General features: G+C 35.7%; 1 protein-coding gene across 1 annotated transcript in view; it reads left to right on the top strand.

The window, feature by feature from the left end:
* The window catches only part of METTL15 (methyltransferase 15, mitochondrial 12S rRNA N4-cytidine), a 226,166-nt gene extending 217,144 nt beyond the window's left edge, over nt 1–9,022 (top strand). The window contains exon 6 of the mRNA XM_068989359.1: nt 8,577–9,022. Within this exon, the coding sequence (XP_068845460.1) occupies nt 8,577–9,022 (446 nt within the window). The remainder of the gene's footprint in view (nt 1–8,576) is intronic.
* The last annotated feature ends 12,480 nt before the right edge of the window (nt 9,023–21,502 follow it).

The raw sequence follows: 21,502 nt of genomic DNA on the forward strand, positions 1-21,502 counted from the left end.
CTCTTGAGAGTTCCTTGGACTGCAAGGAGATCCAGCTAGTCCATCCTAAAGGAGATCAGTCCTGGGTGTTCACTGGAAGGACTGATGTTGAAGCTGAAATTCCAATATTTGGCCACCTGATATGAAGAGCTGACTCATTTGAAAAGACCCTGATGCTGGGAAAGATTGAGGGCAGGAGGAGAAGGGGACGACAGAGGATGAGATGGTTAGATGACATCACTACTCAATGGACATGAGTTTGGGTAAACTCCGGGAGTTTGTAAAGGACAGGGAGGCCTGGTGTGCCTCGGTCCATGGGGGTTGCAAAGAGTCAGACACGACTGAGCGACTGAACTGAACTGAAGTATTTTCCCCAGATCATGATTGCCTTTTTTTGTAGTTTTTCTGCTGTATAGAATTTTTGAATGTGCGGCTCACATTTTACTGCAGCATTTGTGTGTGTGTGTGATAGTAAAAATAGAAAACATCCCTAATATTCCTGCTGTGTTGGCAATTTGAGCTCTACCAGCGTAGAGATTCCCTCTATCTTAATTACCATTCCCAGTTAGGTACTGTTCTTGACAGTACAAGCTTTTGTTAAATGAACAGACAAAATGGACCATAATGTGTCTAGGCAACTGAAATTATTTTTAAAAGTAAGGCAGGTAAACAGAAACTTGCACATACTGTATAGATCATTCTCTTTATAAATATTTACATTTATATAAAAAGTATCATATATCTATTAAGAAAATGTTAGAAAGTATACATCTTGATTACTTCTTGTATGGAATTTGAGTAGTGACATTAACAGTTTACTTCATATACAACATATTTTTTTCTAACAATGACTGTGTGTATAACTTCAAAGTGTAAATTCAACCATTCTTTCAATCTACTAACTGTTTTTGGTGTAAAAGATTTATAGCAATAAACAAAGTCTCTGTTTTTACTGAGTATATATTCTAATGGAGGAAAACAGATGGTGAACAAATATTTATCCCTGATATTTTGAAAAAAATAATAAAACCATCTAAGTAAACTCCAGTGACAAGGTGCTATTTTCCTTCTTTTCTAATGCTACAATGTTTAAGAGACCTGAATAAAGTAGGGAGCTACCCATCCAGGTATATGTTGGCAGACAGGTATTCTTGGTACAAGTCAGAGGACCCAGTCTGGAACACTTCATGTATTAGTTAAGAATACAGAGTTTGGAAAAATGGGGGTGGTGAGAAGCAGAAGTTGTATATGACATAGGAATATTTAGCCACAGTAAGAACTTCAGTTCCCATTACATGTGATAGAAAGACCCTAAAAGTGTTGAACTGTGGAATGACATTGAATTTTTGTATGCAAAAGATCTGCCAATAACTGTGTGGAAAAGATGATGATGGCTGGCACTGGGGTGAGGGCAGTGGAATTGGCATGAAATGGTGGGGTTATGGATGCATTCCAGATAAAGATAAAAAGCCACCAGAAGTTGCTGATATGAGAAGAAGAAAAGAATAAGGATATGAAACTGTCAGGAATTTAAAATATCACTGCAGACAAACCTGATCTGGAATGTGAGAATACGTACCTCTAATGAGGCAGAACACTTCAACCATTTTCTTGAATAGCTAGGGTCAATCTCTTATGGTATGAATTTTCCCTACTTTACTGTGAGAGATGTAAGTGCCAAATAGTGTCTAGAAGTTATACCGAAATTAGAATTTGTTATCCCTTAGTGGATTTAATGTTCATTTATTCTTAAATATACATTTTTTTAAGTGTTCAGTTCAGTAGAATTCAGTCACACAGTCGTGTCTGACTCTTTGCAAGCCCATGGACGGCAACACGCCAGGCCTCCCTGTCCATCGCCAACTCCCAGAGTTTACTCAACTCATGTCCATTGAGTCAATGATACCATCCAACCATCTCATCCTCTGTTTTCCCCTTCTCCTGCCTTCAGTTTTGCCCAGCATTGGGGTCTTTTCAAATGAGTCAGTTCTTCGCATCAGGTGGCCAAAGTATTGGAGTTTCAGCTTCAGCAACAGTCCTTCCAATGAATATTTAGGATGAATACTCCATCCTTTAGGATGGGCTGGTTGGATCTCCTTGCAGTCCAAGGGAACCTCAAGAGTCTTTTCCTCCAACCCCACAGATCAAAAGTATCAGTTCTTCAGCGCTCAGCTTTCTTTATAGTCCAACTCTCACATGCAAACATAACTACTGGAAAAACCATAGCCTTGACTAGATGGACCTTTGTTGGCAAAGTAATGTCTTTGCTTTTTAATATGCTGTCTAGGCTGGTCATAGCTTTTCTTCCAAGGCATAAGCATCTTTTAATTGCATGGCTGCAGTCACCATCTGCAGTGATTTTGGAGCCCAAGAAAATAAAGTCTGACACTGTTTCCACTGTTTCCCCATCTATTTGCCATGAAGTGATGGGACCAGATGCCATGTTCTTTGTTTTTTGAATGTTGAGCTTTAAGCCAACTTTTTCACTCTCCTCTTTCACTTTCATCAAGAGGCTCTTTAGTTCCTCTTCACTTTCTGCCATAAGGGTGGTGTCATCTGTATATCTGAGGTTATTGATATTTCTCCCGGCAATCTTGATTCCAGCTTGTACTTCATCCAGCCCAGCGTTTCTCATGATGTACTCTGCATATAAGTTAAATAAGCAAGGTGACAATATAAGCCTTGACATACTCCTTTTCCTATTTGGAACCAGTCTGTTGTTCCATGTCCAGTTCTAACTGTTGCTTCCTGACCTGCATACACATTTCTCAAGAGGCAGGTCAGGTGGTCTGATATTTCCATCTCTTTAAGAATTTTCCAGAGTTTGTTGTGATCCACACAATCAAAGGCTTTGGCATAGTCAATAAAGCAGAAGTAGATATTTTTCTGGAACTCTTGTGCTTTTTCCATGATCCAGTGGATGTTGGCAATTTGATCTCTGGTTCCTCTGCCTTTTCTAAATCCAGGTTGAACATCTGGAACTTGGTATTAAATGTATATTATCTTTTAATTTCTTTTTGTAGTCTGTTTTATTGACATAATTTTGCTATTTTAAAGTATTAGGAGGAAAACATTTCTGCTCTTTTGAAAAATTGAGAAAACTTGTGGTTTAGGATTTCAGAGATGTTAAGTGAATTAAAGTTAACTTAAAATCTCAATAATATTTATGCATTAATTTTGGGGGGAAATCTTGAACTTAAACTATTGGAGTGTTGAATGAAAATTTTTAAGTAAACTTGCAAATCTTACCAAGATATTCTCATGTCTTATATTAATCTGTAAAAGAAAATATGCAAAAATAAATTTCACTCTGCACAGTTGCTCATTTCAGATAATAAAGGTCTTTCTGTTTGCAGGGCCTCAGTTTCAAATTATTTGCAAGTGATCCCCTGCATGTGCAAACAATATTAAGGACATTCCCAGTCTGTATCAGATATCATTAAATACATGCATGCAGTTGTATTCAGACGATGAAATTTTTAGCAAATGTAAGAGTTCAGTTGTTTCATTAAAATCATAATTTAGTACCCACAATCACATTTGGCCAAAAAGTAGGTTATAGAATGGGATTTGTTTCATGACATCATTAAAATTCTATTCATAATGTTTTCTCTAGGAATATTATGTTCTTTATTTAGTCACTTATTGATGTGACTGAATGTTATACTTTTTGTTTATTCATCCAGTGATGTGAATAAAACTGTTTGTAGTTATGGTCCTAGATTTTTATTCATTTGCCCATATTTTTTGTTCATTATCTATTCATTATCTTTTTAACAAACATTTACCGAGTGTCTACTACAGTAGTTTTTAATCTTGGCTGCAAATCAAAATCCTCTTTGAAGCTTTTTTAAAGTACTGATTCCTGTGTAATAAACCCCTGAAATTGCTTGAATAGGTGTGGACTTCAGCCAGGCATCTTTATTTTTTCAAAAGCTCCACAGGTGACTCTGATGTACAGTCAGGATTAGCAATCATAAGTGTCTCTATTAAGCAGGAGGAATATAAGAGTTAACATGAAATAATTCCTGTTCAGAAGGAGACTGGAGTCGAGTGAGACAGACAAGTAAACTAGTAATTACAGTAGTGTGATAAGTGCTCCACGAAGGGTAAGCACATCTCTTCCAATTTAGAACTAACATACATTGGCTTTGTGTTAAGTGAATCCATTGATGGACCATAAAATAGAAAAGGGAGATTTTCTCTCAGTACCAATCCAAATGACCCAGATTGTGCTTGAGTCCATATTTTCTGTGTTAGCTGCTCTATGCCTTAATCAAATGAATTAGCCATACAAGACTCTGTGATTAAACTCAGGAAATGGAAAAACAGAGAGACCAGTTTCTATTTCTGATAACAGGATATGGGAGATGAGAAAGCAGTGAAGAAAGATTGCAAAACAGCCAGCTCCTCAGAGTTAGGGAGCAGGTATCACTAATATTTTTCTTCCTATGGTCTGAATTAGTCCAGCTCATAGGTAGACCTTGGTTCTAATATAGCTTTTGAATCTTTTTTCCTGATTATTTGTAGGCAACTGTTCCTACCTAGTCTATGCATACTTAAGAGGACTCTGTAGCAGAGTTACTGTCTGACTAATGACTCTCACAAGGAAATCGTTTTTGCTACCTCAGAAGCACAGGACATTTACTGATTGTCCTTTAACTTTCAAATTCAGACAGAGAACCTTGTTTAATTCTTGATAGTAGGCTTGTCTTTTCTTATATTTTTGTCTGTTTGTAACATTAACAGTTGATGTTTTGTTTTTACTGTTTTAATTTCCATTACCATATTGTATTTTATACACTTTTGTTTCTTTTTTATTTCATTTTACACAATCTGCATCGTCAGCCTCTCCTCCCATAATTACAGACACAAAAGTGCCAGTATAAAGGAAGAGAGGATATAGTGTCTTTGATCCCCAGAGCAGCACTAAAAAGCTCCACAAAACCACACATCGTCCATTGCAGTCCCTTGTCATCTCCCTAAAAATGCAACTTGGGGAGGCTGACAGGACCACTCCTAGGAATCCTACTCAGGAAACCCAGTGGACATAGTCCAGGTTAGAATTCCCTATGCAGAAGTAAACACCAGAAGGAAAGCTTCATGAAATCTAGTTATCCTATTATCTTCAGGATCATCCATTCCTAAATATAAATGAAATCTCTTATTTTCTTTCTCCATGATCTGATAGTGACAAGGCCTAATTAGACCTTATAAAGACAAGCTTATCTGGTTACATTGGTGTTAATTTGTGAGCTCCAGATTCATATGTAGGTTGAATGAACTTAATGTGAACATGAATTATATAAACTTGAGATTGCATAATTTATTAATAAAGTCACTTTGTCTGAATACTTTGAAATAAAAACAGATTTCTTCAATTAAAATAATTAGTCAGAAATCTCATAGTTCTATATCTAGCTGGCTACATGAATTGTAAACTATAATTATGATACAAGAAGGTACCATTTTAGCTGGTAAACAAAAATGCCTACCATATTTTTTCATATCAAATGAACCAATGCTGGAACCCACTCCAGTTTTCCTGGGCTTCCCTTGTGGCTCAGCTGGTAAAGAATCCGCCTGCAATGCAGGAGACCTGGGTTTGATCCCTGGGTTGGGAATATCCCCTGGAGAAGGGAACCACTACCCATCCCAATATTCTGGCCTGGAGAATTCAAAGAGTTGGATACGACCAAGCAACTTTCACTTTCATGGAGATTTCAGACATACTTCATTATTTTAGCGTTTCCTTTTTTTATTAGCTTTCAAAAATGTATCTAATGATAATATCAACAAAGTATTAATTAAGCTTTCTCCTTTCTGTCATTTCCTCTATTTAGTTAACACATATCTAGGCATGGTGGGCTCTGTTAAAAAACCACATCCTCAAATATTTATCTTTAAAATGTGATAAAATACAAGGAAAGCTAAGCAGTTACCATGTTGAGCCATAGTTTAATTTCTACAAAATATTAGAGATGCTAAGAAAAAAAAAACTTAAGCCTTGAAGCAGAAATATCCTACAGCATTTCTTGATCTATGTGTTCCATGAATGTTTGCCTCCTATTTTACATTAAAATCCATGTATATTAAAACATATTTTATATTACATTTCCCCTTTGAAAAAATTAGTGTTGAATTCGGCAAGGTTTGAATCACTTAAGGTCTTCAGGAATGCAGCCTTCCTGAAGCATTCTCTAAGTTCAAGTTCTAAGTCATGCATGTTTGTTGAGATCCTTAGAATGTTTTGAAACACATTGCCCAGTGACTAAAACTCTTGCCCTGGAAAATGGAGAAATTGAATATCAAAGGGAAAGAAGTTGAACTCCCTCCTCAACTTTGACTTTTGTTTTTGAGAGACTTGGTTGTTGGAAGATAAATTCCCTAGTATCTAATGTTTCCAGCCTTTCAATGAAGTAGATTTTGTGGAGGGAAAAGTGAACACATAACACTGATTTGGTTAATGTCAGATGGCCAGGTTCTCAGCTCTGAAATACATATAAAATATTATTTGTCCCCTCTCTAATCCAGTTTCCTAAAATGATTAATCAGATGTGTTTTAATGTACTTTATTACCAGAGTTACAGATTACTAAAATATGTACTATTATTAAGTTGTGAGATTCCCTTATATGTGAATAAGAGAGTTTTGTCAGATGTATATTTTATGGTTTTAGTATTTGCTCTTAGGTTCATGATCCATTTTGAATTAAGTTTTGTGTATGGTGAGGTGTAAGGGTTGAAGTTCATTTTATTTTGTACATATAATCACTTTCATTGAAAATCTGTTCTTTCTGCATTGAATTAACTTGACATTTGGTCAAAATACAATTGCATATATAAATGTGGGTCATTTTTCTTAGAGGTGTAAAATTTTGGAGCTATGTTATTTGGCGCATATGCTTTTGTAATTGTACCTTACTGCTCTTTTGATTATTTTCTCGATAGGAAATGTTTATTTTGGGGTCTAGCAATTCTCCCTGGTGGCTTAGGTGATAAAGAATCTGCCTGCAATGTGGAGACTTGGGTTTGATCCCTGGATTGGGAAGATCCCCTGGAAGAGGGCATGGCAACCCACTCCAGTATTCTTGCCTGGAAAATCCTCATAGACAGGAACCTGGTGGGCTACAGTCAATGGGGTCACAAAGAGTCAGACTAGTGACACAGTCTGTTGGACTTCATGCCCAGACACAACTGGGCACCTAAGCACAGCACAGCACAGCACAGCAATTCTCCATTTTAGAAGTTTATTTGTCTAATGGTAATATAGTCTCTCGGGCTATTTTATGCTTACTCTCTACATGATATACTTTTTCACAGTTATTTGCTTATTTTTATTTGTATTTTTAAATTTAATATACATTTCTATAATGTATAATTATATAATTAATTAGGTATAATGTATAATTAGGTCTTGACAATGACAGTGTATAATTAGGTCTTGCTAGTTTTCAGTCATACAGTCTCTACATTTTTATTCATGTTTAGTACATTTATATTTAATGTGACTATTTTTATATTTGGATATATTGTCTTCCATTTTTCATATTTGTTTTCTCTTTGCCTCATTTTTATTTTCCTGTTTTTCTCCCTTCTTTTATGTTAAAATATGTTGTGGATTATTTTTATTCTCTATTAATTTATTGGCTTTATTTCTTTGCATTATTTTTATTGAGTGTTTTAGAGACCACAATCTGCAACTTTAAATTCCCGTAAAACACAAGAACCTTGTGATAGTGTAGTTTCACTTATGTACTCTGTGCATCCTTTGTGCTTCTGCTGTCATATACAATATATTTATATCTATATTATAAACCCTAGAATATTGTTATAATTTTACTTACAGTCCTGAGTTTTAATGAAATTAAGAATGACAGAAAGATAGTCCTGTCTTTTAAGAAATTAAACATATTTCTTATCTTCATATATCATTCATATTTTCATTATCTTCTCTCTCAGTCTTCACCTGATGTTATTTCAGACTGAAGTATTGGCTTTTGCATTTCTTGAATTTAAAGCTATTAGCAATGAACTCTCTCATTTTTAAAATTCATTTGGAATGTCTTTGAACCTTAATTTTGAAGAATGGCTTTAAAATAATTTTCTTGGAAGACAGCTTTTTTTCCCCCTCGACAATTTGAGTTTTGTTCTAGTATTTTTTTTCTTTATTGTATTCAAAGTTTTTATTACGATCGTCAGCTTGTAGTAGTTTAATTATGATGTGTCTAGGTGCAGTTTTCTGTGTTTATTCTATTTGAGATCATTGAACTTTTTTAGCTGAGTTAACATTTTTCATCAAAGTTAGTAAGTTTTTCATTATTATTTCATCAAATATTTATTCAGCCTTTTGTCTTTCTCTGTTCTTGTTTGACTACAGTTAGCCTTAAGAGTTCTGAAAGATGTTACTGACACAATAGTTTTAAACTTTGATGGAATGCTTGGAAATAAAATGGAGAAATATGGATGAAATGACACAATTTTCTAAGGAAACAATTCCTTAAATATATAAAAAACACAACCCGGTAAATTTACAGTTGAAAATATTAATGTGACCCATTTGTCCTCTTTTCTTGTTTTAACAAAATCTGTCTGTAGGTGCATTTCCTCCCTCTGCTCTTTATGCACGAAAAGATGTGCTACAGCGATCCACCCATATAGCTACAAAGACTTTTCAAGCTTTTCGCATATTTGTGAACAATGAGCTCAATGAGCTTTACACGGGACTGAGGACAGCTCAGAAGTTTCTGAGACCTGGTGGTCACCTCGTTGCCCTCTCCTTCCATTCACTGGAGGATCGCATCATCAAACGATTCCTGCTTGGGATAAGCATGACAGAAAGGTTTAACCTAAGTGCTAGACAGAAGGTGATACAAAAATCCCAGTTGGATTCATATCAGGAAAACAAGGAAGGCGTCTCTACACGAAAGGCCCCTTTAATGTGGAAATTGATGCACAAGAAGGTACTTACTCCAGAAGATCAAGATGTACAGGATAACCCCAGAGGACGCTCTGCCAAGCTTAGAGCAGCTATCAAATTATGAGAAAGTTTTCATCATCTAGTCCTTCAAGATTTTCCTCACAGTTTCTCATGTGATATTCCTGGACAACCTAATGTAAGAAAGTGTGGGATTTATGAAGTTATATATATATATATATGTGTGTGTGTGTGTGTGTGTGTGTGTGTGGATTAGCGGGTCTTTAGCTCTTTTTTTCCCTCAAAAAGAAAATGTAAAAATATTAACATGACATAGAAAGCTCAATTCAAGGAGCAGCAGTACCTCAAAACTGGAACAGTATGTTTATCTTAGCAATATATTTGACTTTTGAAATGGTTAAATTCTGGTTAAATCCTTTCTTTAACCAGGAAATTTTTTAAAAGAAGAGGAGAATATGTGTATGTAAAATCAAGTTGTGAAAAGAGAGATTATAATTATATCTGCATGCCCAAATTTCTGAATTTAGATATTCAGATTTGCAATAGACTGTCTATGATTCAAATAGTTAATAATGATCATGGAATTTATTTTAATTTTTCTTCTTGGGAATAGCTTTCTCAAATACAGGTATTATTATTTTAAAAATGTGTTACACTGATAAATGTAAATCTGAATTATAGTGTCATTGTTTTAAAGAGATTTTTCAGTATGATATGTGCCATGTTTTCATATATTACAAACTAAAAATGTAGAATTGCTCTAATAGCCTTCACAGAGGATGTTTCATAAAACTTATATTTGAATTCAATTGTGTTTATTATAGTATTAGCCCAGAATGCTTTTGATAAATAGTAAAATCTCTTATCATTTGAATCCTGCATTTTTAAACTGAGCTATTCAAAATAGTCAAAGTCTATTGAAATGGAAAAGTTTATCATCTATTCCAGATACTAAAATCAATGTGCTCTTAATGTTCTTATTTACAGAGTTCCCATGGTAAAGGATTCTTTAACAAATTGTTGAAAATAATTCATAATTCACATTACTTTTTATACATAAGTATGCATTTCTGATTTATTCAGTTATGATGCAAGTACTGAAATAGGCAAAGAAACAAAAGTGAGTAAAATACACTCACAGTCTAGCAAGGAATAACGATGGTAGTTAACTAATCACAAAAATTAATATAAAATCATCAAAGTGGTAAGGGCTGTATAGATGTAGTATGCTGTGCTGTGCTGTGTTTAGTCACTTGGTCATGTCCAACTCTTTGCAACCCCATGGACTGTAGCATACCAGGCTCCATAAAATACCATAAATACATCCAATAGCGATGAAATCCCATCACTGACGACATGGTACTTGATCTATGACTCAAAGAATGAATAAGAGATAATTAGTCATAGGATACATGGGCATGTTGATTAAAGGGACATGTCAATGATTGTTTTCTTAAGTAGTTCCCCTTGAAGTCATATTTATACTGTTAATTTGCTCAGTAAACTATTTATTCAAATACAGGGAAAATTCATTTTATCAATTATGATTACAGAGCTTAAGTTGGCGAATCCAGCGAATAAAATATCAACATAATTAGATGGGCAAAAGGTAAGAATTAAAAACTTACATGTATCTCAGACTTACTTTATCTACCTCTTTAATAGTTAACTTTAGTTCCCAAGTTTGTTTACCACTTTTAATTTACAGACTGCTCAAACCTGAGGATGTCCCAGGTGGCGCAGTGGTAAAGAATCACCTGCCAACACAGGAGACACAAGAGACATGGGTTTGATCCCTGGGGTCAGGAAGATTCCCCTGTAGTAGGAAATGGCAACTCACTCCAGTATTCTTTCCTGGAAAATTCCATGGGCAGAGGACCCTGGCGGGCTACAGTCCAGGAGATTGCAAAGAGTTGGACATGACTAAGAAACTGAATACACACACACATTCAAATCTGAAGAATTCAGCAGTGAAATCAGAATAAGAAAATATGCTAGGGAGCGATGTGCTCATATTAGAAATGAATGTACCTAGCTTAATCCTCTGAATCCTTCCTAAAGAATTTTGTAAGTTCCTCTTTGTATGTAAGTCATATTTGTGAATTAGAATGATTCCCAAAGGTAGTTACCCATCTGAGTATGTGATTAGAATACAGAAGATTACATGTAATACTCAAGAATGATTCACCTATGTCATCAATCATGTTTGAATGTTATATAACATGGAAATTTTTTCATTAACGTTAACTGGAAACTGCCTGCACTGACTGGGGTAGATGACATCCTTCCAAAATTCATGTCCTTTCCGAAACCTCATAAAGTGACCTTATTTGGAAATTTGGCTATTACAGATGTTAACAGTTAAGACATAATACTGGAGCAGAGAAGGCCCTTAACGCCATATATCTGTGTCCTTGAAAGAAAAGAAGAAAGACAGAAACACAGGGGAAAATGCCACATGAAGACAAGGGCAGAGACTGAAGTGATATATCTACAAGCTAGGGGACACCAAGAGTTGCTGGCAACCATAAGAAGCTGAGGGAGACGCATGGAGTAGCTTCTCCCTCGGGGACTTTAGTAGGTATTAATAACTGCTGAAGCCTTGGTTTCAGACTTCCAATCTCCAGAACAGATAGAGAATAAATTTCTGCTATCTTCTGCTAGCCAATCTGTGGTGGTTTATTATGGCAGCCTTAAGAAACTCGTACTCTGACCAAAAAAAAAAAATCTTGAATAATATGCATGAAAAAAATCCTGCATCAAAAAACACAAAATCGGCTTCAAAATATTACAGTATAAAAACACGTTATCTATTTTTTATAATTAGGCATTTGCATCAATCGTTCTTACCTTCCTCTTAGTTGTAGGATGAATAATCAAATACCTGAATGAGTTTCAAATGATTAACAAGGACAGTGACTTTGGGGAATTTAAACAGTACATATAGAAAATAAAAACAGTTTATTAAAATGAATGTACATTGCTTTTCCAATAAAATATAAATTATATAAACAAGCAGTTGTTTTGCATTTCTGAATCTTTCTATTGACTGCCTCTGCCAGTCATATTATATAACATGGATCCCATTGTGTAGGACATCAGTTCTTAACAGTTTTAATAATTGCTCATTAAGAAATGAAATTTAATAACTACATACAATTTTTAGCTGATACTCCTATTTTATATGTTCATTTTGCTTTGACAATTATATGTTGGTTATTATGTAATCTTTGAAATTTCTAGGGTAATTTCAGGGGAAGACACTAATAATATCAATTTTTTTCGATTTCATGTAATCTGTGATATATGGTTTGTGCTAAAATTCATTTATATTGAACTATTTATTATATTACAACCAATAGTTTATAAGAAAATACAGTATGCCTCGCTAGGTTTTTGAGGTTAACTAAAACCTCTTAAAATTCACTTGTAAATATTTGAAAATCATATTTTCTTTAGTCTTTGCAGAGTGTTACATATCTTCAGAGGTTATAAAATTCTTTCTAATTTTTGTTTTTAAATAAGCAGAAATAATAATGAATTTATACTGTAAAATTTTTAATTAAATCTAAACTTCATTTGAAATCTTATTCTTAATAGAAAATTCAAAAGGTACAAAAAATACAAAATTTATATCAGCACTTTCATTTGGTTATAAAAGAATGTATATATATTTATTCAATAAATATATGTTAAAGCCTGACCTTTTAGGAAGAAATCAAAAACACCTCTCTCACTTCTTTCTTTTTATACTCCTTCCCTTTCCCTTTCTCTGTTCAGATGTGAATTTCTTATGCCAGCAGCTGCTGCTGCTAAGTCGCTTCAGTTGTGTCCGACTCTGTGCGATCCCATAGACGGCAGCCCACCAGGCTTCCCCGTCTCTGGGATTCTCCAGGCAAGAACACTGGAATGGGTTGCCATTTCCTTCTCCAGTGCATGAAAGTGAAAAGTGAAAGTGAAGCTGCTCAGTCGTGTCTGACTCTTCGAGACCCCCATGGACTGTAGCCTTCCAGGCTCCTCTGTCCATGGGATTCTCCAGGCAAGAGTACTGGAGTGGGTCGCCAGCAGAGATGACATTAATCTATATTTCACATTTACTTTGGAAAAAGAATTATGCAATATTAGTATGTACTCTCACAAACTAAGCTCTACATGTTAGATTATTAGTAATGGGTAAGACAACTAAAAATTGCTTCTAGTTAAACTTCTCTAATTTTTATTTTAATGTACCTGTTTTTCTATTGTGTTTTTGTGATTGCTGCAGTATTCTAATAGATTTTGTGTGTGTGTTAGCAACAATCTATAATAGAAAGAGATAAGCATTAAAATGTAAAGGGAATTTTGTGAAGTGCTTGATAAATATGAATTTAATGACAGAAATCCTGATCAGAGATATATTTTTCTCAGAACCACAATGCCATATGTTCAATGTTGAATGAAGTATGGTTTGTAAAAATCAGCATCATATTCTAAAGAAACTAGATTGTATAACAAGCATAACTATTTTTATATTATTTTCTCAAATTTCATCTGTTTATAGCTACTATTCCCAACTAATGTTTGGTAACACACAGCATGATCTACAGGAATACTAAGAGATAGTATAAATATGAATTTTTTAAAGTCTTGTTACAGCCTAAATTTTCAGAAACATTAAATGTTCAATAGAATTAGTTAATACAAGATGCAGTGGTGATAGTTCATTATACTATCATTTAGATGGGCCTTAAAATTCTTCACAAAGATTTTGACCACTTTACTCTCTTTCTCAGATAATTTACAAAGTAAAGAAAAAAAAATGTAACTCTGATGTGCAGACCATAAGTTTGCCTTTTTGATAATGTCACAACTCCTTAGGCAATTCTTTACCTTAAACACAAGGCATTTAAGTACAAATTTTCTACCATTAGCATATGCCCTATTAAATATATCACTGCCCAGATGCTAGAATAGAAAGCGGAAATCAAACAAGAGGACATGCTCCATTTCTGATTCTTGAGTAATAGGTTCTGTTCATTAAGCTCCATCTTTATGCCTGGCCAGTAATACTTGTCTGCCTTACACAGGTAAGGATTTGTATTGTTAAACAGTCAAATGGTATGGTTCTTCATTCTTTCACAAGGGAAAGCATTATCATCCAACTCTTAGAAATGCTAAATTGAGGAGAAGTCTGTATAGCCTTGTAAATAAAACCATTGGCTTTGGAGTCAGAAAAAAATGAGTTTAAATTCCAGGTCTGCATATATTAGCTGGATATGCAAGCTGGGCACGCTCTTAAATATCCTGAATCCTCATTTAGTTCACTTTAAAGAGAGGACGGTATTGCTACTTTCTCATCAGGTTGCTATGAAAAAAATAGAAAATAATAGATATTTATGAGTTAAAAGTCATAATTACCAAAATATAACACATTTCTGGGCACCATGGCTAAGGAAATATATACTGTATTCCTAGTGGTTTTAAGTGAAGCCTCTGCATCACAAGCAGCAGTTGATTGGGTTTATAGTCAGTTTTATTTGGGGGGAATTTTATTCCTATTTATTATTTATTTAACACCCCCAGTATTTGCTACAGTTTGACAAGGCATAATAAAACACACAGTCTTTGCCCTTGTGGAGTTTCCATTTGTAAAAAAACAAACTGGGTAGAAAAGAACCAGTTATTTGACATTCATTTAGGTTGGAAAATGTTATTTGTCCTCCTACACTTCCATAAGTGCCTGAAACTAAGTGGTCCTTGTAGTAAGATTCTCCAAAATACATTTTGAGGGGGAAAAGGAAATGAGTATTTTACGAGATAAGAGATGGAAGATTTCTACAGGAGTGTTTTAAAAGTTTCCTATTTCTGCACTCTAAAGTCAATGCAGAGAAACTACAGGACCAAAAAAGTGTGTAAATTGCAGGTTTTAAAAGGGAAAATAGCATGATAGGTAAATGGAGAGTTCACACTTAGAATGAGCTGGCGATCTTGTTTACAGAGCCACAGAAATGTATGTTACTAAAACAAGATCCATATAATTCCCACATCCTTACCTTCATTTCAGAGTTTATAATTTTCTCCCTTTATCTCCATTTTGTACTCCTATATCTCAATACAAAGCTTATCTTTGCTCCTTTTCTGTCTTCTCTAGGACTTTTTTCAGTCACTTTTGCTTTCCCTCATCAGTCTTCAATCCATTCTGCACTAGTATCTTTTTCTTCAGTCTACAAAAGTGTTCAAAAGTGAACCATGCTGAAAGCAAATCATAATGACTAAAATCTCCCCTTGACTACTTTCTTTACGCAAATACCACCATCATTCTGTTTTCTTTCATATCTTGACCTCTTATTTGTAAATATTTATTTATCTGGCTATGCTGGGTATTAGTTGTGATGTGCAGGGATCTTTAGTTGTGGCATGCAGGGTCTTAGTCGCAGCATGTAGGATCCAGTTCCCTGAACTGGAATCCAGCCTGGGCCACCTGCCTGGGAAGCAGGAGTCCTAGCCACTAGACCACCAAGGAAGTCCTGATATCATGACTTCTTAAAGTCTCCACTACATCTAACTTTTCATCTGTATTTCACTTATCCAATTCTGGTATACTTTCTGTAGGAATGATTTTCTTAAAAATTAATGGTGACCTCTTAATTACCAGACCCAATATCCTAACTGTCCTCTTCACGTACTTAACCTCTTCAGCATTTGATACTGTTAATCCATCCTTCCATAAAAATCAGTGCTCCATTGCAGTCTCCAGACACTTCTGTAGCTTTGTCTCTCTAACTGATTTTTTCACAAAATCCTCTTTCTGTGTTCCATGAGTCAGACCATGTCTTCTGTGAGTTGTTCACAAGGTATAGGTAGTCCTCGAGGTGTGCATTTAGTGAAGGCAGTACGGTGAAATTCCTCCATGATCATCCATGGAGTAAATGAGAGATGAGTAACTTGCCAGGATAACAGATAATGGAAAGAAGAGATAAGGGTCTCCCTGGTTGTTAAAATTGACATCAAATTAGGTAAGGTATGTACTAATAACCAGGACTTCAGCTTTGGTAATGGCAGACAATAATTTGGAGAGATAAGGGTCTCCCTGGTTGTTGAAATTTGACATCAAATTAAGTAAGGTATGTACTAATAACCAGGACTTCAGCTTTGGTAATGGCAGACAATAATTTGGAGCAACCATCCCACTCAGAACAACTAGAAAAAAATCTAGAAAAGATTTTTTTTTTTTTAAATAAGTAACTTTGAAAGCACCAGAGACTTAATACTGCAGTGAAAAATATCCAGAAGAAGCAAACCCAAGTGGTTAGCCCAGCATTTGTAGCTGCCACTTGCCAGTTCCACAAGTGGCAGCTGAGAAACTAAATATTCAGTACAAAAATACTGAATCACTGTGTTGTACACATGAGACTAATAATTTTGTAAATCAACTATACTTCAAATAAAAATGAAAGAAAATACAACTCAAAGACTATGCAACTCATGGAACTTTCAAATGATAGGAAACATCTTACATTTCTGCACAGCGTTTTTATGGTAAGAAAAAAATATGTCCTCTTCCTAGATTTATATTGTTTATGATTTTGCTTTTCTCTTTTTAATGGCACCATACCTACTTCTGAATCTGTAAATTACAGTTTTCACACAGAAACCTCTTTGATGATGGAAAAAACCATGTTTAAAACCCAGCCAGATGGTTCTCCCATTTCCTATTATGTACATTTGTGATATTCATGGGGTAGGGAGGGGTTAGGGTGAAGGGGAAAAAACAACTATCATGAGTGTTGAACCTATCTAGTTATTCTAGAATCTATCATTGTTCCTTTGAAGAAATTCAACATTTGTCTTACAACCAGAGAATAAACATCAGCTGCTAGAGAAAGCTATTGAATTTCAAAATCCCTTTGAAATGTCACGTTAACCTGTTTAACTTTCAGTCAGTTCTTTAAAGCACCAAACATTTCCTGATGACTCCCAGATCTAAGACTGCTTATATTTCTCTAACTTAAAAGTTTGTTTCCTTCAATTGCAAACGAACTGTGGTGAATGAATCAGCATGTTTCGGCCTGGGAGAAGTGTATCACAGCTGCAATCTGTGTGTAGTTGTTCACAGGTTAGTTCAATTTGTGAACAGGGTCAAATGGAAAATCTGATTGACTAAAACCACAAAGCTCTAGCCTTCTTTATTTTTTAATAGCTGTCCATTAAATTTTAATCTTTTAAGTTGTATTTGTTTCACTGATTATCTTTTATTCTGAGATGTGTAGAAATCAGACAACCATTAATTTAATATTTGACTCAACAATATCTGCATAGTCAGTCATGTCTGACTTTGCAACACCATGGACAGTGGCCCATCAGGCTCCTCTGTCCATGGGATTTTCCAGGGAGGAATACTGAAGAAACATCTCAACTGACGCCACATTTCCCAAATCTGACCCTGTGTTAGTTAAAGGATGTGTTGACAAGTTCTACCTGTTACACTCATCTGGCTCCTTTGTTCCTGATGCTCCCTGCTTTGTTTTAGAAGATCCCAATCTTGCCATCCAGAGAAGGCAATGGCACCTGGTAGGCTCCTCCATGGGGTCCATGGGGTCACTAAGAGTTGGACACAATTGAGCGACTTCACTTTCACTTTTCACTTTCATACATTGGAGAAAGAAATGGCAACCCACTCCAGTGTTCTTGCCTGGAGAATCCCAGGGACGGTGGAGCCTGATAGGCTGCCGTCCATTGGGTCGCACAGAGTCGGACACCACTGAAGCGACTTAGCAGCAGCAGCAGCAGCAGCAGCAGCAGCAATCTTGCCATCAACCAACCAACCCAGGCAGTGTACCAGCAAAGCTAATCTGGGTAGGAGTTTTGTGCTAGACACAAAGAATAGAAGGGATGGAATGATTTCTGAAGGTCTGCATAGATCAAATATTCCAGACTAGTGCTATCCAATAGAAATTAATACAAGTCACCAATTTGAGCCACATTATAATTTTAAATTTAGAGAAGTCACATTGAGAAAAGTATAAGGAAATCAATGAAATTAGTAATATAATCTAGTTTAATATATCCAATATACTTTTAACATGTAAACAATATAAAAATGAGATAGTTTACATTCCTCTTTTTTTGTATTAAGTCCTTGAAATCTGGTATATGTTTTATACCTAAAGCACATCTCAACCTGCATTTCGAGAATTATAGGTTCTTGAAAGCTGTAAATGTGTAGTGGTTACCAGATTGGACAGCATAGTTTTAAACTCAGAATAAATGCCAGATTTTTCTGTATATCTGGCTTTGTCATAGAGGTGACCAGCTTTTCACCTTTTAAAAAACCTTCTCTTCCATAATAACTGTCTGGTAATAAATAAATAAACAGTTTCTTCTGTTGTACTGCGTCATACATGGAGGAGGATATAAGCCATATCCCCTGAAGTCATGCAGTGCACTGACCCTGACCATGAAGAAGCTGCATCATTTCATTCTTCTCTAAAGGGCTAGTGGATTTGATACAGTTACAAAACAGCCTTAAAGGTAAAGTAAATAAAACAGATCTTTGTACCAACATCCAAAATCCAACAAAATGATTCTAACATCCTCTCTAAAAAATTGCTTCAGCATAACTATACCAGGGTTGCCATTCAGATCAACATTAAAAGTTGAGTGTAAATTCTGAGTAAATTGGGCATTCCTGACAAGAAACAAGTAACTACAGCATATATGCAGCCAGGAATGGTGCTTCCAATGAGAGATATTTAAAGTTAATGGTTACTCTTTTAAAGGAAGGTGGGGCTTGGTCCCTCCCCATACCCTTCACCACACACAAAAAAGCATATTGCTATCTTACTCAAGTGTTATAGAGTATTGACCTGAATAGTCTTGAAGAGTAAATGCCAAGAAAAAGAAATGTAAAAAGGCAAAATGATTGTCTGAGAAGGACTTATAAATAGTAGAGAAAAGAAGAGAAGCTAAAGGCAAAGGAGAAAAGGAAAGATATACCCAGTTGAATGCACAGTTCCAAAAAATAGCAAGGAGAGATAAGAAAGCCTTCCTCAGTGATCAGTGCAAAGAAATAGAGGAAAACAATAGAGTGGGAAAGACTACAGATCTCTTCAAGAAAATGAGAGATACCAAAGGAACATTTCATGCAGAGATGGGCACAATAAAGGACAGAAATGGTATGGACCTAACAGAAGCAGAAGATATTAAGAACAGGTGGCAAGAATACACTATACAAAAAAAAAAGCCAAAATTATAGTTCATATGCAGCAGCTATTTTACAGAGACATCTTTAGCATGACTTCTGTTAAACTACTTCTTACATGCATTTCATTTTTAGAATAACAATTTTCTTGCCATTGAATGAAAAAAATTCCCCCAAATTCTTGCAGGCACCAATTTGTTTTTACCCAATGAAGTGCTCTGTGGTGTTTTTAAATGACATCATTTGGAACAGCTACATCATCCTTTGAGGAAAGGGCACATTGTTAAGTTTGTTAAAAGCTATAATAGGCATCTTGAATCTTTTCCTCAGAGGTAAAAAAAAAAAATCTCAATGCTAGCAGTTAATAAATGTTAATAAGAATATTTTAAAATAGTGGCTGCAATATTGCAGTGTTAATTGCATTACTCACTGAAAGAAATGCAATGAGTCATATTTTATAGTTGTTACTTATGCAATTTACAGAACTTTTTAGGCCCTTGATAAAGAATGAGGGAACTCCAAACCTGATAAAATGAGTCTAGAAAAATAATTTCCTTTCTTTAGTAAGGTTTAGGAAATTTGTAATTAAGACGAAAGCAACCTGAAACTGTTATGAATTTATAGTCTTTTCAGACTCAACAGGATCAGTTGATTTGAATTGTTCCCAACCTTTACAAAATCAAAGATCCTTTTTGCAATTCCTTATTACCAGCTTTTCTGACAATATGAACCTGTTGTTTAAGGGGAAAAAAATGTGTTCTTACCAAACAGAAATAGAATTTATTTTCCTATCTTATTCAGTTCAGTTCAGTTCAGTTGCTCAGTCATGTCCGACTCTTTGCGACCCCATGAATCACAGTACGCCAGGCCTCCCTGTCCATCACCAACTCCCAGAGTTCACTCAGACTCATGTCCATCAAGTCAGTGATGCCATCCAGCCATCTCATCCTCTGTCGTCCCCTTCTCCTCCTGCCCCCTATCCCTCCCAGCATCAGAGTCTTTTCCAATGAGTCAACTCTTTGCATGAGGTGGCCAAAGTACTAGAGTTTCAGCTTTAGCATCACTCCTTCCAAAGAAATCCCAGGGTTGATCTCCTTCAGAATGGACTGGTTGGATCTCCTTGCAGTCCAAGGGACTCTTAAGAGTCTTCAACACCACAGTTTAAAAGCATCAGTTCTTTGACACTCAGCTTTCTTTCTAGTCCAAATCTCACATCCATACATGACCACTGGAAAAACCATAGCTTTGACTAGATGGACCTTTGTCGGCAAAGTAATGTTTCTGCTTTTTAATGTGCTGTCTAGGTTGGTCGTAACTTTTCTTCTAAGGAGCAAGCATCTTTTAATTTCATGGCTGCAATCACCATCTGCAGTAGTTTTGGAGCCCAAGAAAATAAAGTCTGTCACTGTTTCCATTGTTTCCCCATCTATTTGCCATGAAGTGATGGGACTGAATGCCATGATCTTAGTTTTTTAAATGTTCAGTTTTAAGCCAGCTTTTTCACTTTTTCACTTTCATCCAAAGGCTCTTTAGTTTCTCTTCACTTTCTGCCATAAGGGTGGTGTCATCTGCACATCTGAGGTTATTGATATGGATCAAAGTAATTCTGGAGAAAAGGAAGACAGATGGATCAGACGAAACACAGAAGACTTAACTACACTAAGAAGCCAAAGCAAGTTAGTGGGTTCTTGAAAATTAGGTGTCCATGTTTATTTACTGCAGACTGATAAATGTGCTCACAGCTCAACTCAGAAATGCCTGACTCCTTCCTAACTAAAAAAATTGATACTTCAAAAAGAACAAGGTGAATGCTTGAATGTAAGCTCCTTCACACCTCTTCTTGTAACAACTTTTTCCTCTTCTGCCAATTAAGTCCTTTTCATCATCCAAAACTCAAATGTTCTGGTCATGAGAACGCTGCTGCCTACTACAGGGAACATAAGTGACTAAGGGTCTAAACGGCTGCTCTCAGAAGTTCATTCCTGCATCTGCTTTAAGGCCGTGCTTGCCATGGACTGCTTCCCACCAATAACTGAGTAAAGTAGGAATCCAATTACCCATTCCAGGGAGACGCAGGAGGACTTGATGGCCAGCCTTGGCTGAAGAACTCACAAACGGCTCTGCTGAAACTTCCATCCAAACTTCCTTAACTCTCTTCACAGGGGGTCAGACGTACATCACAGCCCAGTGACTCCCCCGAACTTTGTCCGCTTCCTCCTTCTTTCCGTTCATGCAGGCATTCCCTTAATACACCATTTGCATACTTAATCCTGTCTTGGGATCTGCTTCTCAGAGGTGCCGCACGAATACATCAACTCTAATGTCTCTGTCAATTTCTCAAACTGCATGTGTTCATGACGCTGCACAAAAGGAGAGGAGAGTGTGGCCCTATTATAATCTAACCCC

The sequence above is a fragment of the Capricornis sumatraensis genome, chromosome 16, assembly GCF_032405125.1.
Source record: "Capricornis sumatraensis isolate serow.1 chromosome 16, serow.2, whole genome shotgun sequence".
Classification (NCBI taxonomy): Eukaryota; Metazoa; Chordata; class Mammalia; order Artiodactyla; family Bovidae; genus Capricornis; species Capricornis sumatraensis.